The 19,159-nt window shown below is 33.7% G+C and overlaps 5 protein-coding genes and 1 non-coding gene across 10 annotated transcripts; 4 read left to right on the top strand and 2 right to left on the bottom strand.

Annotated features, from left to right (window-relative positions):
* The first annotated feature begins 47 nt into the window (after nucleotides 1-47).
* On the top strand, nucleotides 48-756 carry LOC107410731 (uncharacterized). The gene has a single exon (XM_016018202.4). The coding sequence runs from the start codon at nucleotides 323-325 to the stop codon at nucleotides 629-631; it is 309 nt and encodes a 102-aa protein (XP_015873688.3). The 5' UTR covers nucleotides 48-322; the 3' UTR covers nucleotides 632-756.
* Nucleotides 757-1,476: 720 nt separating this feature from the next.
* Nucleotides 1,477-1,548, top strand: TRNAE-UUC (transfer RNA glutamic acid (anticodon UUC)). The gene has a single exon. It is a non-coding gene; the product is annotated as a tRNA-Glu (tRNA).
* Nucleotides 1,549-2,403: 855 nt separating this feature from the next.
* Nucleotides 2,404-5,189, top strand: LOC107410722 (uncharacterized). The gene is made up of 3 exons (XM_048469242.2): nucleotides 2,404-2,681; nucleotides 3,951-3,988; nucleotides 4,906-5,189. The coding sequence occupies exons 1-3, from the start codon at nucleotides 2,609-2,611 to the stop codon at nucleotides 5,017-5,019; spliced, it is 225 nt and encodes a 74-aa protein (XP_048325199.1). The 5' UTR covers nucleotides 2,404-2,608; the 3' UTR covers nucleotides 5,020-5,189.
* Nucleotides 5,190-5,848: 659 nt separating this feature from the next.
* On the bottom strand, nucleotides 5,849-9,053 carry LOC107410721 (wall-associated receptor kinase-like 18). The gene is made up of 3 exons (XM_016018191.4): nucleotides 8,093-9,053; nucleotides 7,436-7,792; nucleotides 5,849-7,359 (listed from the first exon to the last, which is right to left on the bottom strand). Exons 1-3 carry the CDS (start codon nucleotides 9,051-9,053, stop codon nucleotides 6,059-6,061), a joined length of 2,619 nt encoding a protein of 872 aa, XP_015873677.3. The 3' UTR covers nucleotides 5,849-6,058.
* A 745-nt stretch (nucleotides 9,054-9,798) lies between these two features.
* Nucleotides 9,799-12,667, bottom strand: LOC107410737 (protein PATRONUS 2). Of its 2 annotated transcripts, none has more exons than XM_016018210.4 (5): nucleotides 12,520-12,667; nucleotides 12,033-12,164; nucleotides 11,536-11,802; nucleotides 10,632-10,675; nucleotides 9,799-10,301 (listed from the first exon to the last, which is right to left on the bottom strand). In XM_016018210.4, exons 2-5 carry the CDS (start codon nucleotides 12,097-12,099, stop codon nucleotides 10,104-10,106), a joined length of 576 nt encoding a protein of 191 aa, XP_015873696.3. In that variant the 5' UTR covers nucleotides 12,100-12,164; nucleotides 12,520-12,667; the 3' UTR covers nucleotides 9,799-10,103. The 2 variants fall into 2 exon arrangements, with proteins under 2 accessions (XP_015873696.3, XP_048323768.2); XM_048467811.2 differs by having other exon boundaries at nucleotides 12,033-12,174; nucleotides 12,520-12,599.
* Nucleotides 12,668-13,279: 612 nt separating this feature from the next.
* On the top strand, nucleotides 13,280-19,085 carry LOC107410736 (uncharacterized). Of its 4 annotated transcripts, none has more exons than XM_025071029.3 (3): nucleotides 13,280-13,608; nucleotides 15,606-15,883; nucleotides 15,971-19,085. In XM_025071029.3, exon 3 carries the CDS (start codon nucleotides 15,980-15,982, stop codon nucleotides 18,983-18,985), a length of 3,006 nt encoding a protein of 1,001 aa, XP_024926797.3. In that variant the 5' UTR covers nucleotides 13,280-13,608; nucleotides 15,606-15,883; nucleotides 15,971-15,979; the 3' UTR covers nucleotides 18,986-19,085. The 4 variants fall into 4 exon arrangements, with proteins under 4 accessions (XP_024926797.3, XP_015873694.3, XP_048324560.2 ...); XM_048468604.2 differs by having other exon boundaries at nucleotides 13,281-13,608; nucleotides 16,335-19,085; XM_016018208.4 differs by having other exon boundaries at nucleotides 15,606-19,085.
* Nucleotides 19,086-19,159: the final 74 nt, after the last annotated feature.

Below are 19,159 nucleotides of genomic sequence, written 5' to 3' on the forward strand. Positions count from 1 at the left end.
GGTTTATATTTATTTATTTATTTTATTTTTTGGGGGTGACATTCTTGAATCCAATATTACATGGCAATAAAATGGACACACATTCAATTCAAACATCGATGAAGGTTGACTTGAGCCATCCCTGATCACTCTGTTTTCTTTACACGTAAACGAAGTCGTTTTGGCACTGTGAGGAGAAAAACGAAAAAAAAAAAATGCATTCGTAATTTTCAAACAACAAAGCCGACGTTTCAGTGAGATTCGGATGAAGGAATTCTTATAAAACAAGAAGAAGATCAATTTTCAATTCCTCCTAATAAGCTCGTAAAAGCGAAGCCAGCCGATGACGACGACGACGAAGAAGCCAGCCGAGGAAGCGACCGAAATCCGGGGGTGCGAGCGGCTGCAGCGGGCGCTGATAGAGTGCCACCGGCGTATGCCGGTGGGTCCGGCTCGGGAGTCGGCTTGTAGGCATCTGAATCGAGCCACGGCGCAGTGTTTGGTGTCGGTGGCGTGCCCGGAAGAATGTGAGGCGGTTCGGAGCCTGTGTTCGAGTTCGGGTACGGCACTCAAACGGTCTCAGTGCCAAGCAGCCCAAGTTTCACTCTCCGTCTGTCTCTCTTCCTGTCAACTTAGCAATCCCTCCCTCTAATTCCACGTAATTTATTTACCAAATTTTATGAAACTATTATATGTATTTTTATAGAGAAATTAAGAATAGCAATGCGTGGTTTATTATATTTTTTATATTTATATTTATTATTGTTTCTTTTTTTATTTTTTTATTTTTATTTTTACCTGGTTGATTAGTTATTACATTTGTATTTGCTATTATTATGAAATTCGAGAGTAATATGAAAAGTAGAGTAGAGTTTATGATATTTTATTTTCCTAGTAGGTTCGCTTCATGGCTTCGTTTACTTGTGTTGAAATAAACAAAGAATTGGCATTGTATAATTAGTTTTGTTTTGGTTTTTGAAAAAAAATAAAATAAAATAAAAGTAAAAGCTTGTGGACCACATAATCGATTTTAATTTGTTAATATATATATATATATATATATATATTTTAATCTCCCATCTGTTTCTATAATTTTTTATAGATAGTTTGCCTTTAAAAAAACAAAAAAAAAGAAAAAAGAAAAAAGAAAAAAAATTTTTTTTTTCCAAATAACAAAAAGTTGTCTTAGATAGTTATAAACTATATGTTTTTCATATTTCTTTTTTTTCCTTTTTTTTTTTTTGGGGAGATTCATTAAGTCATTAGTACTTTCAACAGCTTCATAAAAATGTAACTTTCTTTTTTGGACGAATGTATAAATAATAAATCTAACTCTTATTTTTTGGATGTATGTATTAATGTTACTTGATCTACTTTTTCTCGTTTTCTTTGGCACAACAAAACCTTGAATTGGATCTCTTCTTTTTCAATTATTAAATAAAGATTTTATTACAGAGCACGTAATTTAAGAAAATCCAATTGAACACATTTCAGCAATCCATTGTCGTCCAGCGGTTAGGATGTCTGGCTTTCACCCAGGAGACCCGGGTTCGATTCCCGGCAATGGAATTTTTTGTAACTTTTTTTTTTTGACTTTTGTGGATTGATTTTTGACATATCTTTTTATTATTATAAATACTATATATATATAAAACTACATTTTATTATTATAAAGACTACATATATATATATATATATATAAAACTACATGTATACAAAGGTAGGTGGGATATTAAATTTCCATTTCATCCACATTTTCAAGGACATATCAATGCATAACAAGGAGCAATAATTTCAAACTTCTTGTGAGGGAACAATCCATCCTAAGACATTACATATAAAAGTTATGATTACCGCTAATCCATTAACTTTGAAAATAATAATCCTTGAAAGATTAAAAGTTGATGATGTGGTTTTTAGTATCCAATTCCATCCATTTGTAACAAATATTAAAATTGCTTCCAAACATTGATATGGAGCTATGTGGCGTTTAGGTAATAAGGTAATTACCAGGTAACACTATACAATAATGAAGCATTGCCTTAATGAGTCAAATTAGTAATAGCCCAACGCAATAATAACACATCCAAACAGTACTACCTTGAGCAGAAAGTATCAATTATCAAAGTAGACATATGTTTTAATAGACAAAACCAATATATAAACTTTATCTTGAGATTGTTTTGACATAATTTTAATATAATTTAATTTAAAATATTAACATTGAGAAATAAATATACATATTAGATATAGAATTATATTTGTCTTTTTTTATTTTTATTTTTCAGCTGAAAAACAAATCACTACTAATACTGTTTTAGATGTCTTATATAGGGCTACATTTAACAATTAATTGTTTTTTTGGGTCAGTGACACAGTTTACCAAATGGGAGGGATATAAATGGTTAAAATGATAAAACCCTCGCACAAGTGAAAAACCGTGCGTCCCACTCTTTTCAGTCCCTAGAAAAGAAAACAGATACTGCGAAATTCCAAACCTCACAGTTAAGAGGTTGAAACCCTTCTCTCATTCCCCAGTGACAATATATATATATATATATATATATAGAGAGAGAGAGAGAGAGAGAGACTGTGGAAGAATAATCTAAGAGTATCTCTATCGAAATAAATGGCAAGGGATAGCTGCTTGACTCGTGTGGGAGCCGGTGTGGCACTCGGCGGGGCTATCGGAGGAGCTGTCGGTAATTTGGCATACCCTTTTCGTATTTTAGCTTGAACCTATTTTATAGGCTTCTCTGTTCAAGAATTTTTTTTTTTTTTCCTTTCTCTTTTGGGTACATAATTCATGTGGGTTGTTGGTTCAGCTTTTGCTTTGGTTAATTTCTCTTACCACCTGCTTTGGTATTCCGAAAATTTTTTTTGGTTTGTCTTGCAATTTGCTCATCTGGATGTCTCAGATTCTGGGTCGATCTATAAGCAACTTTGCTCTGTGGTGTTTATATTTGAATGAATAAACTGATGTTAGCAAAGAGGAAAAAAAAGTAGAATGACTTTTGTGGAACTTCTATTTCAGTGGTTTTACATAATAATTTATAATTTATAACAGAGGACGTTTTTAGCTGTTGTTTAAATTGCAAACCAAACAGTAAAGAAAGGAAGAAATGGGGTAACTGAAATACGCTCGGTTTAGCTGTTGGCTCACATGGATGGACTAAGCAGCCCGTGTCGTAATTTGTAAGCTTTAATATGGACCTTGTATACGTTCTTTTAATTTTGATTTTTGGTCTGCAAATAGATTTTTGCCCAGAAGAACTCTAGAGATTTTCATTCTTTTATTTCCTGTTCTTTTCTTTTCCAAGTAGAGTTTTGTTGTTTAAGGTTTCACTTGCTTCTATCTCTGTGAGCTTTTTCCTTCCCACCAACACAATTGTGGGATCAATATGGTTTGGGAATTACATTTATTAAAGTAGTTGGTCAGATGTGTGTATTTGAGTTACTGCCCATCTGGATTTACAATAGTTTGGGGGGAGGACACAAGTTCATACATATGGAACATTAACTAGGATTTGAGAAGAATGTTAGTTCGAATATATTGTATTTGAATAAGGTTAACCAGACTGAACCAGGAGGGATTCTATCTAAACTGAATGTTTCAGCACCAGTAAACCATTTAAAGAAAAGAAACTTGGAAAGATTGTGTTCTGGGGTCCTAACACCATGCAACAAATTATTTTCCAATGCATCTCGAAGCAGGTGCCTTAGTGTTGAACAACATCTATTTTGACCTTGACTCCAACAAAACAACTATAACTGCTTGAGCTATGATTTTATGGAAGTTTGAGTTGCAAGTACTAAACTGAAAATAAATAAGTGGGCAAGCCTGAAAAAAGTAGCTTGAATTTATATGTATTTTCTTGTACAGATACATATTTAATTCATTGGTTGAAGTCTATTAAAGTTGGACTATATTGTTCTTTTCGTTATTTTACCTAATTACATCTTCTATCCAGGTGCTGTATTTGGGACATATGATGCAATTAGGTGCAAGGTATAAAAACTCTTCCTACCCCTGATTGATTTTGTTTTTTTTTTTTTTTAATGCTCCTTTGGAATGTTTATTTATCTTGAGGACACCATTGCTAAACTATTCACTTTTATTACAACAAACTAATATATTGTTGCAAACCTTGGTGTATGCTGGTTATTTAACGGGCCTTCTTTAGGTTGACTTCAACTTCAATATGATGGAATTGTATGTGCCTGAGTTCATTATAGGGTAGCAGGCATAGCTACATAGGTACATAATTTGATTGTCTATGGAGAATGATTTGTGGCACGAAGCAAATAATGTGAAAAGCTTTATATGTGACTACTTGTTACTTTTTTCTTTGGACATGAGCTTTGTATTTAACTTGTTAGAGGCCAATATGAAAATCTTGTCCAATTGTAGCAATGAGTTTTAGCATTGAGTATAAACAAGGACACAAACACATAACAAGAAGACACAAAAACACCTTTTAACGATTAATGATGTCTATATGATTACTTATTCTACTGATTTATTTTGAACAAACATCGAGACAAACTTAAAAACAGTCATAAGGCTTTGTTGTGAGCATTAAAGTCCATACAAGAACACAAACACACAAATGCATGTCCTTCTACATATGTGGATGTTTCTTACGAATACATGGGTTACAAGGAAATTGAATTAATTAAGATGTTATGAACTCTTACTTTTATTTTCCTGTGATTTTATGCATTTTAGTCTTAAAAATATTTGTTCTTGAACGAGAAAAGGAAGTATCTCAACATGTATTGAAGCTTGTCTGCTAAGTATCGGTTTGTTTTAAAATTATTAAGATAAATATTTTAGTATCAATTTTAATGTTTCAATATGTGAATTTCAATTTTTTGAGTATGCTAAAGGTGTTATTGAGTCATACATATGCTTGGCGGATGCAGGTACCTGGACTTCTAAAGGTCAGACACATTGGACAGACAACCATTGCTAGTGCAGGCATTTTTGGTCTTTTCCTGGGTGCTGGGAGCTTGATTCATTGTGGCAAGTCCTATTAAGCTTTTCTTCAGTGAATTAAAATAAATTAATTTTGTTCTGCTTTTAAATGTCAGAATTACATACTGTAAGAAGATGGTGAGTCAGGGTGATAAATTTTTTTACTTGAGTTTTCATTTTGTGGGTCTTTGAATAGTTCAATGAATATCAGTTTCGACTTTTATTATGAAAATTTTCTTCTCTTCTTCATTCCTTCAACTGGAAGAACTCCTTCTGGTTACCTAGATGGTGGCTTTGAGCAGGAGAATGCAGATTGAGATCAGGATTGTTTGAAGACAGAAATGTGAATGTGTTTTCTTAATATATAAATTGTCGCCTTTATTTTGAAAGAATATAATTGTAGAAGGTGTATTTAATTTAGAATTTAAAGAATTTTAAAAGTTTTTAAAAGTTTAGAGGAATTCGATTTAGATTTTAAAGGAGTCCATACAAGTCTAATGATATTCAATTCAGATTTTGATAGATTTTATAAAAATCTATTGCAATTTAGGTGTATTCAATTAAGACTTTGTGGAATTCTTTTAAAATCTGATGGTATTCAAAAAGTCATTGATTTTAAAAGATTTTAAAAAATGATGGATTTTAAAAAAATTTGTCAATATGAAATCCAACTTTAAATCCAAAGATTTCCTTGGATTTTTATAAAATTTTTATGGAGTTTGTAGAATTCTATAACAATCCATCAAATCTTTTAAAGTGTATAATTTATTTTAAATCCATCAAATTCTAAATCGAATACATCTCCTGTAGAATATGACGGTTGAACTGGGGGAAGATAATGTTGATTTGAAAATTCATCGACTTATTTATAATTTAATTTCACACTGTCATGAGAATAATATTATCGTGATCATATATGCATACAATGTACGAGCACAAGCTCTAGTCATTGAAATCTACCAGGATCTAATGTGCTAATTAAACCCAAAACATACACAAACGGATGAACAATGGGTACATAATAATGGTCGAAAAGAATATTAGACATGCTATTGGAACTTCTTTATTAACACGATACATGTATCTTTTTGCTTCTGCAACTTATCCTGAAATAGAGCAAAACAAGTGCTTCACCTGTGTAAGACCAGATAAAACATCACCTATTTTGGGATTATTCTTATCCCCTTCAACTCTCAAGCTGCTATCGATGCACCAGTTTGCAATCTCACCCAACTTGGTCAATGCCATGGTTTTGCATCTTTCATTGGGAATCTCCAATCTTCTATCAATGATAACCCCATTTCCAACAAGCTCATTTATCTCTTCAAAGCTCCTGGAATCTTTATACGCCTGTTTATTTACCTGAGGCTCACCTGTTAGAAGCTCAACTAGTAGTAATCCAAAGCACCATATATCTTCAGCCATTTCCGATGGTTGCCCTGGATTTTCCCTGCTGCTGCAATACTTTGCAACCCCAAAACCTCCTAGTTTTGCATTGCAAAACTCGTCAAGAAGAACATTCTCACTGATTATATTTCCATGATATACAGGTGGTTTTACGTACATGTGCAACATTTGGATAGCAGAGCAGACTTGTAATGCTATTGCTAACCTCCGATCCCAGTTCAGATTTTGTCCTCTTTCCTTCAAGTTCCAAGCCAAATCTCCTCTTCCCATGAACTCGAAAAGCAAAAGATGTCTCCTGAGCCCATCTTCAGCATGTCCCACCAAGGAAATAATGTTTGGATGAGAGGAGCATTTAAGCAAAATCTCTTGTTCTAGTTCTGTGTGAGCAGCTCTGTTTCTTAGACATTTGATGGCAATATAGCCATCATTAGAAACGGCTCTATAGACAGTTGCAGAAGGCCCTTCGCCAATTCTGTTTTCTTCTCTTATAGTGTCTATGGTTATCAGCATGAGGCCCTCATCTGAATCCCTCCTGCTTATAAGCTTCCCTTTCTTATTCAAAGCTAAAATAACAAAAGCTAGAGGAACAATCACTGCAACAAATCCTAGAACAGCAACAATGATCACAGGCCACAGTTTTTTGTTATGGTTAACAGGAGAAGAGATATTAAAGTTAGCTGACCAACCTTCCCCTTTGTCTGTCTGAGTGGAAAATGCAATTGTAACAACACCACTTAAGTTCATTCTTGGAAGATCAGAAACTGAGTAGAAGCCGGTAAAATTGGCTATAAGCTGCATTTTTCCATCATAGATTGCAACAAAATCCAAATTTTTGGATATGTTGATATATGTGAAGCTTACAGATACAGGAGTTCCTGGTTTTCCATTGAGAACCCATTGGCAACTGAGTCCTTCTACGTAGGAAATGCTAGTAGACGTGGTGTAGCTGATACTTCCATCACGGTCATAAAGATCTTTCCTTCCATTGCAGAGTCCTAAATGTTTTCCAATTAACTTCAACATTTTATCATGTAAAGAAATTCAAAATATAATCAGCTTCGATGAACTTACCAGCAGAGAAACTGATCTCCCAACCTCTAGACTCAAGAGAAACTTGATTATCAGTCCTAAACTCTATATAAGATTTTGAGCTGAACAACTTGAATCTCCTAGCATTTGAAGGGATAACTGAACATTTCGCACGATCTGATTTTGACTCGCAAATTAGAATTTGATCATTACTATCTGCTGCAATTGACAGATAGTTGATGGAAAAACTGATGAACTTGGCTTTTGGGCATTCAATTTTCCATACACATTTTTGATTTGGGGCATATGGCTGCAAACCATTGGTGTGGTTTACTGTAATTCCTGTACTCAAGTACCCTTTAGGCTGTTTCAAGATAACTGCCTTAGCTCCACAGGTTTCTGCAAATAAAAATAATTGCTTTACTTGAAACAGTAAAATAAAACTTTGGTGGATTATTGAAAAAGGTTGATAGTTTAGTAACTCAACAGCATGCCTACAAATTAATTAATGTTTTATCAACCTTAATTGTCCGCTGATGAGATGATGTTATAGTAAGCATTTTGGTTGTCCATTCACCAAAGGTTCTATAAATAAGGTAAATGAGAGAAGCAATATGAAAACAGCTATAAAATTGGGTAGTTCCTAGTTGATTTTATAACATGTTTTTCTCTCATTGAATGCTTTACAAGTTACAATACCTGAATACTTCAAGGCACAGTTGCTGATCTTTTGGTCCCAAACGTATGGAACCATGTACCTATAACCATTCAAACCAACAACATTGAAACTCACATTCCTCGTTGTATCCTTAAACAAGGGAGGACCATCCATCTCTCTCCACATTAGGGAAGCACAAGAATTACTCACTGTCATACCAGTTCCATCATTTCTAGACCATCCTCTTCCATCTCCATTGGTGACTTCCACAGCAGTATTTCCAAGTACATAACCCACCAGGCTATCGATCTTCTCATTGCCATTTGGAGGGCCCAAGTAAGACTTTCCATTAAACAACATTGAGCATATATCAGCTGCATTTTGAGGTTCTCTTTGCCATACCACATTCACCATCATACCTGCAGAAGCCTCTATTGCAAACTTTCCACTACAGTCCATAAATTTCCACTGCTCTGGGCTATCAAAGAACATTGCAGTATAAGAAAACACAACATGATAGATACCATATTTATTCATTTCAAAAGGACGAGTACAACTCAAGAATTTCCCACCAGACCCTTCACTAGAATTCCAGTTAAAGGCAGACTTCGCAATATCAAAAACTTGATCTTGGGTCATGTTGAGTTCAGTACCAGTATAGAAGCATTCAGCACCTAAATCCACTCTATCTGTCACAGGAACATTATCACCATCCCTATACTGTCTTATGATCTCCCACCAGTTTCCCAATGTAGGTACCCCAGAATCCTTGACATTGTGGTATCGCGACGAAGTTAATGAAGTCAAGGCATTTCTTATTGCTTCTCTACCAGATTCTTTCCAGCCTGTCCCAACCCATAGAAGATAAACAGTTACTGGTTTTGTCATGATCTTCCCTCCATGATAGTAAAGATTGATAGAGCTCTCATCCGGAGACAAACAAAGAGACTGAGGAAGAAAAAGCAGTACTAAAAGAGCAGTAAGAAAGAAACCATGTACCATTTGCAGTTTTCTTAGGAATTATGGTAGATGTTAAGAGGCATGTAAAGGAGGTTTACAAACTTGATGAGGGAAATTAGTCGGAAGGTGAAGCAACAAGAATTTGCCGCCCTAGGTCCATGTAAAACAAGAGAAATGGAACATTTTAGTTGGAAAAATGGGAGTGCAATCCAATGGCCGGCTTAAGGAACATAAATGGTGGTGTTTGAGAGAAAAAGACTAGGTAAACTATATATTAAAGTTGCTGACCGAGTATAAGAAAGTTACATATAGAAAAGACATGGAAAAAAATTAAAAAAAAAAAAAAAAAGTTCCAAGACAACTTTCCGTTGCTAGAGTAGGAAAAGAAACTTCCAAAAAAAGCTATTTTGTTAGTCATTACTTTGCAAGGGAGATTTATGATGACCCAGTTCTAATCGTAGCTTGTTAGTGTCATGGCCTGAAGATCATGTATATTTGCATGGAAATCTTTCGCCGTCCATATAAAACCAGAAAGGTCACCATCAATATGTAATGGAAGGTCTAGATCGATTGTATGGCCATGATCAAGAGGCCAAGTTGTGGATTATCTTTAACTTTACTAGGATTGTACAACAAATATCCGACACTGGAAAAATAATTATAATGTTCAAACTATGTGACAAGAATAAGAAAACAGGAGAGTGATCAAATGTGAAAAAAAAAAAATTGGGAAGAAGAGTTGGTGTCCCACTCTATATCTAATATATGCAATTAATAATTGAAAATATTTTCGTATCCAAGCGGGTTTAAAATGGAATTAACCGTGTCTTCTAAACAAGTCATACAGAATTAAGTGAATAGGAGGAAAGGTCCAGTGGGGTCCTATCATACACAAGTTGTATAACCAAAAAATATCACAAAATGGTCACTCTTCTTGATACCATTTTCTCCTCAAGCAAAACTTTAGTGAACAGCTACAATGGAAACAAATCTACAATTACTGATGGGAAATCAGATATCAAGTTTTATAACAGTAATTCTGAATAATATTTCGAACGAAAAAGAAGTCGATTGCTTGGGTCGCATTTAACATCAATTATCTTCCCTCAGCACAAATTCAACTGTTCCAAATTGCCATGTGAAGGGTGAAGATGGTGGAGAGTCCAATTTCAGTGGAGAACATGGTGGAGAGATCCATTGAGTTGAAGACTCAAACCAATCAGAAAACTCTGACATGGGCAACTCTGCTGGCTCTCGATAGCAGCGAGGGCTTTCGAGGTCATGTTCACTCTAAAGCATAGATAAAAATTATGATTTTACACTTGGAAAAAAATTAGCCATATTAATTCCACTTCCAGATATTTAATGGAGAAATATGATTGAAAAAGATTAATGTAAGCATTCATTTCTCTCCTTACTAAACCACCCAACCTCTTGAAAGACAGATCACTATAAGCAGAAAAAAAAAAAAAAAAAAAAAAAAAAACAAACAAACATATCAAAAGGAGAATGAAAGATATTTCATTTTTGTCCTTTTGAGTATGTATCTTCAGAAGCACATGAGAGTAAAAAATATAGATTATATCCCCATAAATATAAAGATAGAGAGAGAAGAAACACCTTTTTTTGTTTAGACTGGGCTTTTTCGGCATTACAACAGACATCTGCAAAAGATAAAAAAGTTGCTCATTTAAACGGTACTTCATGTTAAAAAACAAATGAATGAGCAGTTTCTACACTTGACAACTATATAAAAGAAGGAAATAATATTTTGAAGAAAGTTGGAAAATAAAAATACTTCTGATTGAATTTAGATCGTCTTATTCTTCTTAACATATTAGTTTCTAAGATCATTTTCATTCGTCTATTTTATTTATTTATTTTACAAACTTCAATACAATTTTAGCATTACTTAAAAGCCCCTTCTCTCCTATTTGATAATGAATACCTCTAAGTTACTATAATAAGCAACCTTGAAAGCAGTATTCTCTTAATTAAGCAAGACAATGCTAAAATGCAAACATTATGCCAATACTGATGCTTGGCTTTCATCTTCCTTGGAATTAATCACATAAGTTTTCAGCCGCAATGGTCTGAGAACACAGATTCATATTTATGCTGCCTTTGCAGGTCTGGTTGTTGAGTTTTCAAACGTATGCATACAAAATATTACAGTAAAGAGTTATAGGAATGTGCTTCCAAACATTGTAAACCCCATCAAGAACCATTTCGAATATTTTTCTTAAGATCTCTAAAAGAACATAATCATTAATATCCTTCTGGTTCAAATTAATGCAAACACCAAAAAAAAGAGAAAAGAAAAAAAAAATTAATGTCCAAATTAAAATATTAGATCCAGTGGAAAAAAAACACACAAGTGGATGAATCACACACACCCCAAAAATAAAAATACAAATAGATTAAAAAAATATATAGGAAAGAGAATGAAAAAAATAAGCAAAAAACGAAGAACAATCGATTTCAGAATACCAATGAACATTCAAATGAAAGGATTTTCCTTTACCGATTCCAGGAAGCACCATTTCCAATTGAAAAGCATTGAGTGCATTTCGTTGTGCCTCAATGCACTTTTTGTGATCATGCAAAAACTTCTCTTCTGCTTCATTGAATTCCTCCTTTGGTAAAGCAGTTTTCTTTGATGATGCTTCATGGTGAATGGTAGATTTGTTGGTGATATCATTGAGAGCCTTTCGAGTTCCAGTCGCCAGTCCACCCTTCTTTGTACTAGCTGTTCCAAAACTCTTGGCCGTCTTTCCATCAACAAAAGGCTCTACAACAAAAATAAAATAAAATAAAAATATCCAACTCAGTAACAAGCAAAAATATTCAGGACTATGGTAAGGGAAAATAAATCTGAAAACCCCATTTGCCAAAGATTCAAAATATAAATTCAAAACTGATTTAGCGGTTGATTCATGAAAACAACCCAAAAACTGTTTATATAATCTCAGGAAATTCCTCTTATATGACTAACTAATCTTAACAACATGAAAAATTTACTTTTTTGGTGAATGCCCAAATTCTCATTGGGAATAATCAGCTGTCCTCCACTCACTCGACCCGCCATTGCGACTGGGTTTTCCTCTTTTCTTCTAAACCCCAAAAGACAATAAACCTGTGGATAATTTAGCTCTGCAACACACTAACATTTATAGTTAGTTTCAATGAACAATTGGGCATGAAAATGATTTCCAAGCAGCCAAACAATAAATAAGGAAAAAAAAAAAAAAAACTTCATTTTCTCATAAAGCTCTGCAATTTCATATATATCAGACCAAAATGTAGAACATACTGGATTTCTCTACTCTCTAGCTCTTATAAATAGCTTCTTTTTTTTTTTTTTTTCAAATACAAAATAAATATGAAAAAATATATTAAAAAAATGAAAAAAAGCAGAAGTTTTACTTGCTAGCGATAATAAATTCGTACAAAAAAAAAAAAGATTAAAAACGAAAAACAATTCACCATGAAAGGATTTCAAACTTACCCACTCTACGGCTTCGTCTCTGTTGAACCGGGATTCTCTGTTTCTGGCTTTCCTTTTTTTTTTTTTTTTTTTTTTTTGGGGACTTTAAAAGGTTATGCTCCGCGCTGTTTTCCCTCCTCAGCCTTCGCGTCCTCGGGTCCTTGTATATATACACCACAAAAGAAACTTTATACACCCAGTTGAGAATTCAAATTTAACTCAAAACGGTAATAACCCAGTCCAATAAGAATATATACGCATAAATCTTATCGATCTGTATTACCATATTAAAAAAAAAAAAAAAAAAGGCATCGTTTCATGTTTCATATATATATATATATATAGAAATTCTATAGTAAAAACGATCTGCATGACGATCGTAGTGTTAGTGATGATTTTTTATAGTATTAATAATGATTTTTTAAAAAATCATCATCAATAATATGAAAAACTATCACTAATACTGTAGTACATCCACATCATAAACGGAATATATATATATAAAAGATATTGAAAAACTAATAATAATAATTTTTTTTTTTTCAAAATATTAATAAACTTTTTTATAAAAAATAACATAATAAACAACTTATATTCAGGATTTTTTTTTTTTTTTTGCAAATTATATTCAAGAGATTTGCAAAAGAAAAATTATAAAGCATTGATCAATAATAATATATAAAGTAATATAATTATGTTTTTAGCCAAAAAAAAAACAAAAGTAATACAATTATGTTTGTCAAAAAAAAAACAACAAACATATTAATTCACCAAACGGGAGAGAGAGAGAGAGAGAGAGAGAGAAGGAAGTATATATGACGAAGCATAAAACTGAGGTAGCAAAGCAAGCCGTAAAATCCCAGAACTTCACAACTTCACTGCTCAGAGCGTTTTATTTATTTATTTATTTATTTTTGGTGAGACTTCACTGCTCAGACCTTGAAATCCTTCTCTCATTCATTCTCCTCTGACAGTATATATATATATATATATATATATATAGAGAGAGAGAGAGAGAGAGAGAATAACGGAAGAAGAATATCTATCAATATAAATGGCAATGAATAGCCGTTGTCGCCGTCGGCGGTGCTGTCGGAGGAGGAGCTATAGGTAATTTTTGGAACAACCTTTCTTATTTTGGCTTAAACTTTTATTATAAACCTTCTATTTCTCTGTTCATATGAAAAGGTATAATTTTTTATTACTTTATTGCTGTATAATACATGTTGGTTGTTGGTTTACTTTATGCTTAGCTAATTTCTTTCACCAATTTTATTGGTCTTAAGGAATATTGCTTTTTTATTGCGATTTGATAATCTGGGTGTTTTGAGTTTCTGGGGTCGATTTGCAATTTTGAGCGCTTTTTTTCCTCTGATTTTCGTAGAGTGTGTAGTGTGTTTTATCTTTAAATGAATAAACTGATATTGGCAAAGAGATAAATTCTAAAATGATTTCTCGACAACTTTTTATTTGAGTAATTTTATATGATTTTGTAATAATAGTATAGGACATTGTGGCCAAAGCTTCAAGTTGCAAACCAAACAGTAGAAGAAAAGAAGAAGGGAGCTAGGAAGTAACTGAAACACATTTGGTTTATTCTTCTTTTTTTTTTTTTTTTTTTTTTTTTTTTTTTTGGGAGCTAGGAAGTAACTGAAACACATTTGGTTTATTCTTCTTTTTTTTTTTTTTTTTTTTTTTTTTTTTTTGGAGCTAGGAAGTAACTGAAACACATTTGGTTTATTTCTTCTCTTTTTTTTCTTTCTTCCTTTCTGTTTTTTTTTTTTTTTTTTTTTTTTTTTTGAGCTCGCATGGTTGGACTAAGCAGCTTGTCTTTTTAATTTATGAGCTTTAGTATGGATCTTGTTATAGCTTTAGTGGACTTTCCTTCTTTAAGGTTTTATTTGCTTCTATCTTTCCTCCGCTCCAACACATTGTGGCACCAATTTGCTTTTGGTCAAGTTGTGTTTATTTGTGGTACTGTTCATTTGGATTTACAAAGTGTGTGGGGAGGACGAACAAGTGTATGTATGGAGCAAAAACTAGGATCTGAGAAGAATGTTAGTTCAAGTACATGGTATTTGAATAAGGTTAACCAGGTTGAGTCAGGAAGGGAGGCATTTTTATCTAAATTGAATAAAGATTTTGTTCGGAGATCCTACTCTATGCAACAAATTATTTTCCAATGCGTCCCAAAGCAGGTGCTGTCAGTTGAGCATCATCTATTTTGTGGAGCCATTCTATCATTATATATCTGTTTCCAAAAATCTTGATATGATCTTGACTACATTAAAATTCGTATAGCTGCTGAAGCAATGATTTTATGGAAGTTTTAAGTTGCAAATACTAAAAACAAATAAGTAGGCAAGCCTGATAAAAGTAGCTTTAATTTATATGTATTTTCTTGTATAAATGCATGTTTTATTCATTGCTTCAAGTCTATTACAGTTGGATTATAGTGTTGATTTCATAATTTACCTGTTGTATTGATTTTCTGTCAATGAATCTTACCAAAAAAACAATAATAAAAAAAATTACCTAATTACATCTTCTATCCAGGTGCTGTATATGGGACATATGAGGCAATTAGGTAAAAGGAATAAAACATCTTCATACCCCAACTTGAATTATGTTTCTGGCTTCTTGTGAATATTGTTTATCTTAAGGAAACCCAACTTAGTAAACTTTCCACTTTTATTACAACATGTTGATTTAATGTTGCAAACCTGGGTATACGATGGTTTATGGATGTGCCAGCTTTCTTTAGCTTAACTTCAACTTCGGTTTGATGGAACTGTATGTGCCTAAGTTTATCATAGGTAGCAGGCATAACCACATAGATAGTTTTTCCAAGTTCTATTCCTATAGCAGGCATAACTACATAGTTAACTTCGAAATACCCTTTTCGTAATTTATCCTAAACCTTTGTTATATAACTTCTATTTTCTCTGTTCTGTTCATATAAAGGTGTAATTGTTTTTTATTTCCTTTTCTATACAATTCATGTTGATTTGTGGGTTCAGCTTTTGCTTGGGTTAATTTCTCTAACCAATTGTTTTGGTCTTCTGGAATTTACTATTAAACTGATGTTACGTCCTCATAATCATCAGGGGATTAAGAAGTCTGTCTTTGTCTGCATGCCCTCACAAGCATACCATTCGAGTGATTGAATCAATTGCTTCTTCAAACTGATATCATTTGTGTGGTTGATTGGTTTTACCTTCTACAATAGATTGATGACGTTTGTCAGTGGGTTTTTGTGAAAAACAATGCTGGGCCTTTTTTTGAGAGTTTGGTGCGGCTTTCAAGGTTTAAACTGTAAAGATCAATTCAACTTCTTTGCTCTGGCTTTTGAATCTTCAAGGTTTTTAACGCCTTCAGCTATCAGGTAATCTATCTTGATACCATCTCAAATCCTACTAAATATACTCAAAGCTCAATTGTTTACTGGAATTTGTTGTGCTTGAGTTATTAGGAAGTTTACATGGCTTCGAAATTAATCCAAACTTCTCCCTATGAGGCCAAAAACCAAACAGAACTTTCGCTGCGACAGGCATTTGAGTTTCTTGAACCAAGATTAAGACCTCCGTTTCCATTAACAATTCCAAACCCACAAGAATACTTGCAGCTCAACCAGGCCATCCTTTATGGTGTTTTGGTTGAACCCCATTTTGCCAAAACCCATATTAAGCACTTGCATGCCATTGTCAGGGATGGATATTCCTCTTTTGTTAATTTTATTATAAAGGTTGTAAAGGAATTGTACATAAAACTTATTGATACAGTGAAAATTCAGTTGATTTGGGTTACTAAGGAAATGATTGATGTTTCTGCTATAGGTGTTAATGATTTATTGGTATTTCTATTGAGGCAAATTATTGCTGGAGACTTTAGTGATGACAATCTATGGTTGTGTTTTGAGGTAGTGAGCATTTTTTTGGCAAAATGGGATTGTCTATTGGAAATAGAACCGATGATTTTGACAAGTGCGTTGTATACTTATCTTAGGTTGTTATCTGATCACTGTCGATTATTTGATAACAAAAGATTAGATGCAATAAGGCAATTGGAGATTAAGTTTTGTGTGAGAGTTTTAAAGGAGCAGTTTCATTTGTGTTTGAGGATTGGGAGGGATCTAATTCGGCTTCTACAAGATTTGGTTCATGTACCTGAATTCAGAGCACTGTGGAAGGATTTGGTATTCAACCCAAATGAGTTTAGGACTCCAGAATTTTCAGATATTTCACAACTTTATTGCAAAAGGACGTCAAGCAGGTATTTTTTACTTCGGATTACTCCTGAAATGGAGGCCCAATTAAGGTTTTTACTTACACATGTGAAGTTGGGAAACCAGAAGCGCCACCAGGCATGGTTTGCTAAGAAGTTTCTTTGTGTGCCAGAAAGAGAGACCCTCATAACGGACATTGTTCGGTTTATATGCTGTTGTCACCACCCACCTAATGAAATCATTCAATCAGAAGTTATTCCAAGATGGGCTGTTTTAGGTTGGTTACTGAAGTCTTGTACAAAGAATTTTATTGAAGCCAAGGTAAAGCTTGCTCTTTTCTATGATTGGCTTTTTTTTGATGAAAAAATAGATAATATCATGAACATTGAGCCTGCAATGCTATTGATGGTACACTCTATGTCCAGATACATTGACGTGACTCATACTCTTCTTGAGTTTTTGTTCCTGCTTGTGGACAACTATGATGTGGAACGAAAAGATCTCTTAGTTAAAGGTGTATCATCATCATTTAATATACTGGTTCAGAGGGGAGTGATTCCCTCACTGGATGTCGTGATCTCGTGTGATGCACTTTCCCCTTTTCTAAAAGAGAGGCTTGGCAACTTTTTATCTGGTTTTAAGGTGGAAATCTCTAAGGAATTGCATCCATTGCATCTTCCTCATCAGTTTGCGACACCTTTGAGTTTGCAAACTCTTTCTTGTATAGAAACTTTAAAACCATCACAAAATGGGCAACAACCTACATGCACCATGGTTGGTGGATCTGCTAAGAAATCTTTTGATGCTTCTAGTTTGATATCAGATGGCTTGGATGCTTCCTGTAGTCCATTAGTTGTAACTGCTGAAAATCCATTTGATGCTTTAGAGAATGCGGTTCAACGTTTTGGAGAAGCAGTTAAGAAATCAACCACAATAGGTCTTAAGGCTTTGAAGGAACTATTACTGTTAGTGAATGTTGAAGACCAAACAGTAACAAGGGGTTCAACTTTTCCTGATGTTTTATCATCTAAAATAGCTGAGGTATATGAATCAAGTGGATACAAACTGTTTGCTCCTCTTGAATCTCATGATAATCAAGATTATGATGATGAAATAGAGTCTCCCACATCTGTAGTAATTCGATATTTCATGTATGCTCAGCATGAGAGGATGCAAGAAATGCTGTTATTCTGGTCAAGGAATGGTTCTCCTGTTGGAGCACGGTTATTATTGTATGCATCAAGGCTAGCTTATGAGGCAGAGATGGCTGGTTGTACTCTAGATGAAACAGTTGCTGGTAAATCCATTAATAGAAGTGATTCATCCATGCTTTTGTTAGCTTTTCATGCTGATGAGTATCACACTTTTCTAAATAACAGAAGAGAAGACTCCCATGAAAATATTCAGTTGTGCTCTAAAATGGACAAAAAATTAATTTCAAAATTGGTAGTTGGTGCCTTTGCTGCTTACAGATGTTTCCTTGTGCATTTAAGAAATATCTCATTAAAAGATTCAGATATATCTCTCACAAAACTCCTGTTTTCTGACTTCTTGTTGTGTTGTGGGTGGGAAAGTAAAAGATTGAAAAACTTGGTCTGCAGTGTCTTTTCTCATCTTTCTGATTTATCTGCTGGGGATGAAAACTTCATTAGGCTACTTGTGAATAAGTTGGATAACAATGCTCTTATAGATATGCATTTTCAGTTGGGCTTAAAGAGATTCTCCATGTTTGGTGAGGGCACTGAAACCATTTCCAACCTAATTAAGAACTCTTTTACTTGGGACTGTTTGGAACAACATAAATTCTGGGGCTTGATTAGATCAGAGCTTGCAGTTTCCAATGTTCAAGTGGAGAAAGTAGTTTTGGATTTTTTCTCCTCAAGTGAATTAGATGCAAATGCAAGTTCCACTGCAGTAGGAGGCCTTCTGACACTTTGTACTTGTCGTGCACCAACGCCAGAGCTTGTTGGGGCAGTCATGTTATTGCCTAATAATGCATTCCAAGATTTTGCAGCTACTGTTCTCTCTACTTGGGTTGTCTCTTATAGGTCGATGTTATTTGATAGCTTGGCTGAATTTGCAGAGAAACTTGGCAAGACTGGAGAAGTTGTAATGTCTAGTTCGGGTGGAATTATGATTAACCATTCTGCCATATTGTGGTTATTGGATTATTTCAATGCACAGGGAATGGATAGTGCAGATATTTTGAGTAACTTTTCCGTTCATCTCCATGCAAAAAAGCAAAGCAGCAGCTGTGATTGATGTAAACTTGTGATATACTTGAGTAAGTTTTGAAGCTGAATTGTATATAATATACTTGTAACAGTATGGTTATTTATTTATTTATTTTTATTTTTATTTTTTTAATTTTTTTAATTTTTTTAATTTTTGGGTAATAAGATAGCATAGGTATGTTGTATTTGTTAAGGCTGGTTT

Source organism: Ziziphus jujuba, chromosome 10, assembly GCF_031755915.1.
Source record: "Ziziphus jujuba cultivar Dongzao chromosome 10, ASM3175591v1".
Lineage (NCBI taxonomy): Eukaryota > Viridiplantae > Streptophyta > Magnoliopsida > Rosales > Rhamnaceae > Ziziphus > Ziziphus jujuba.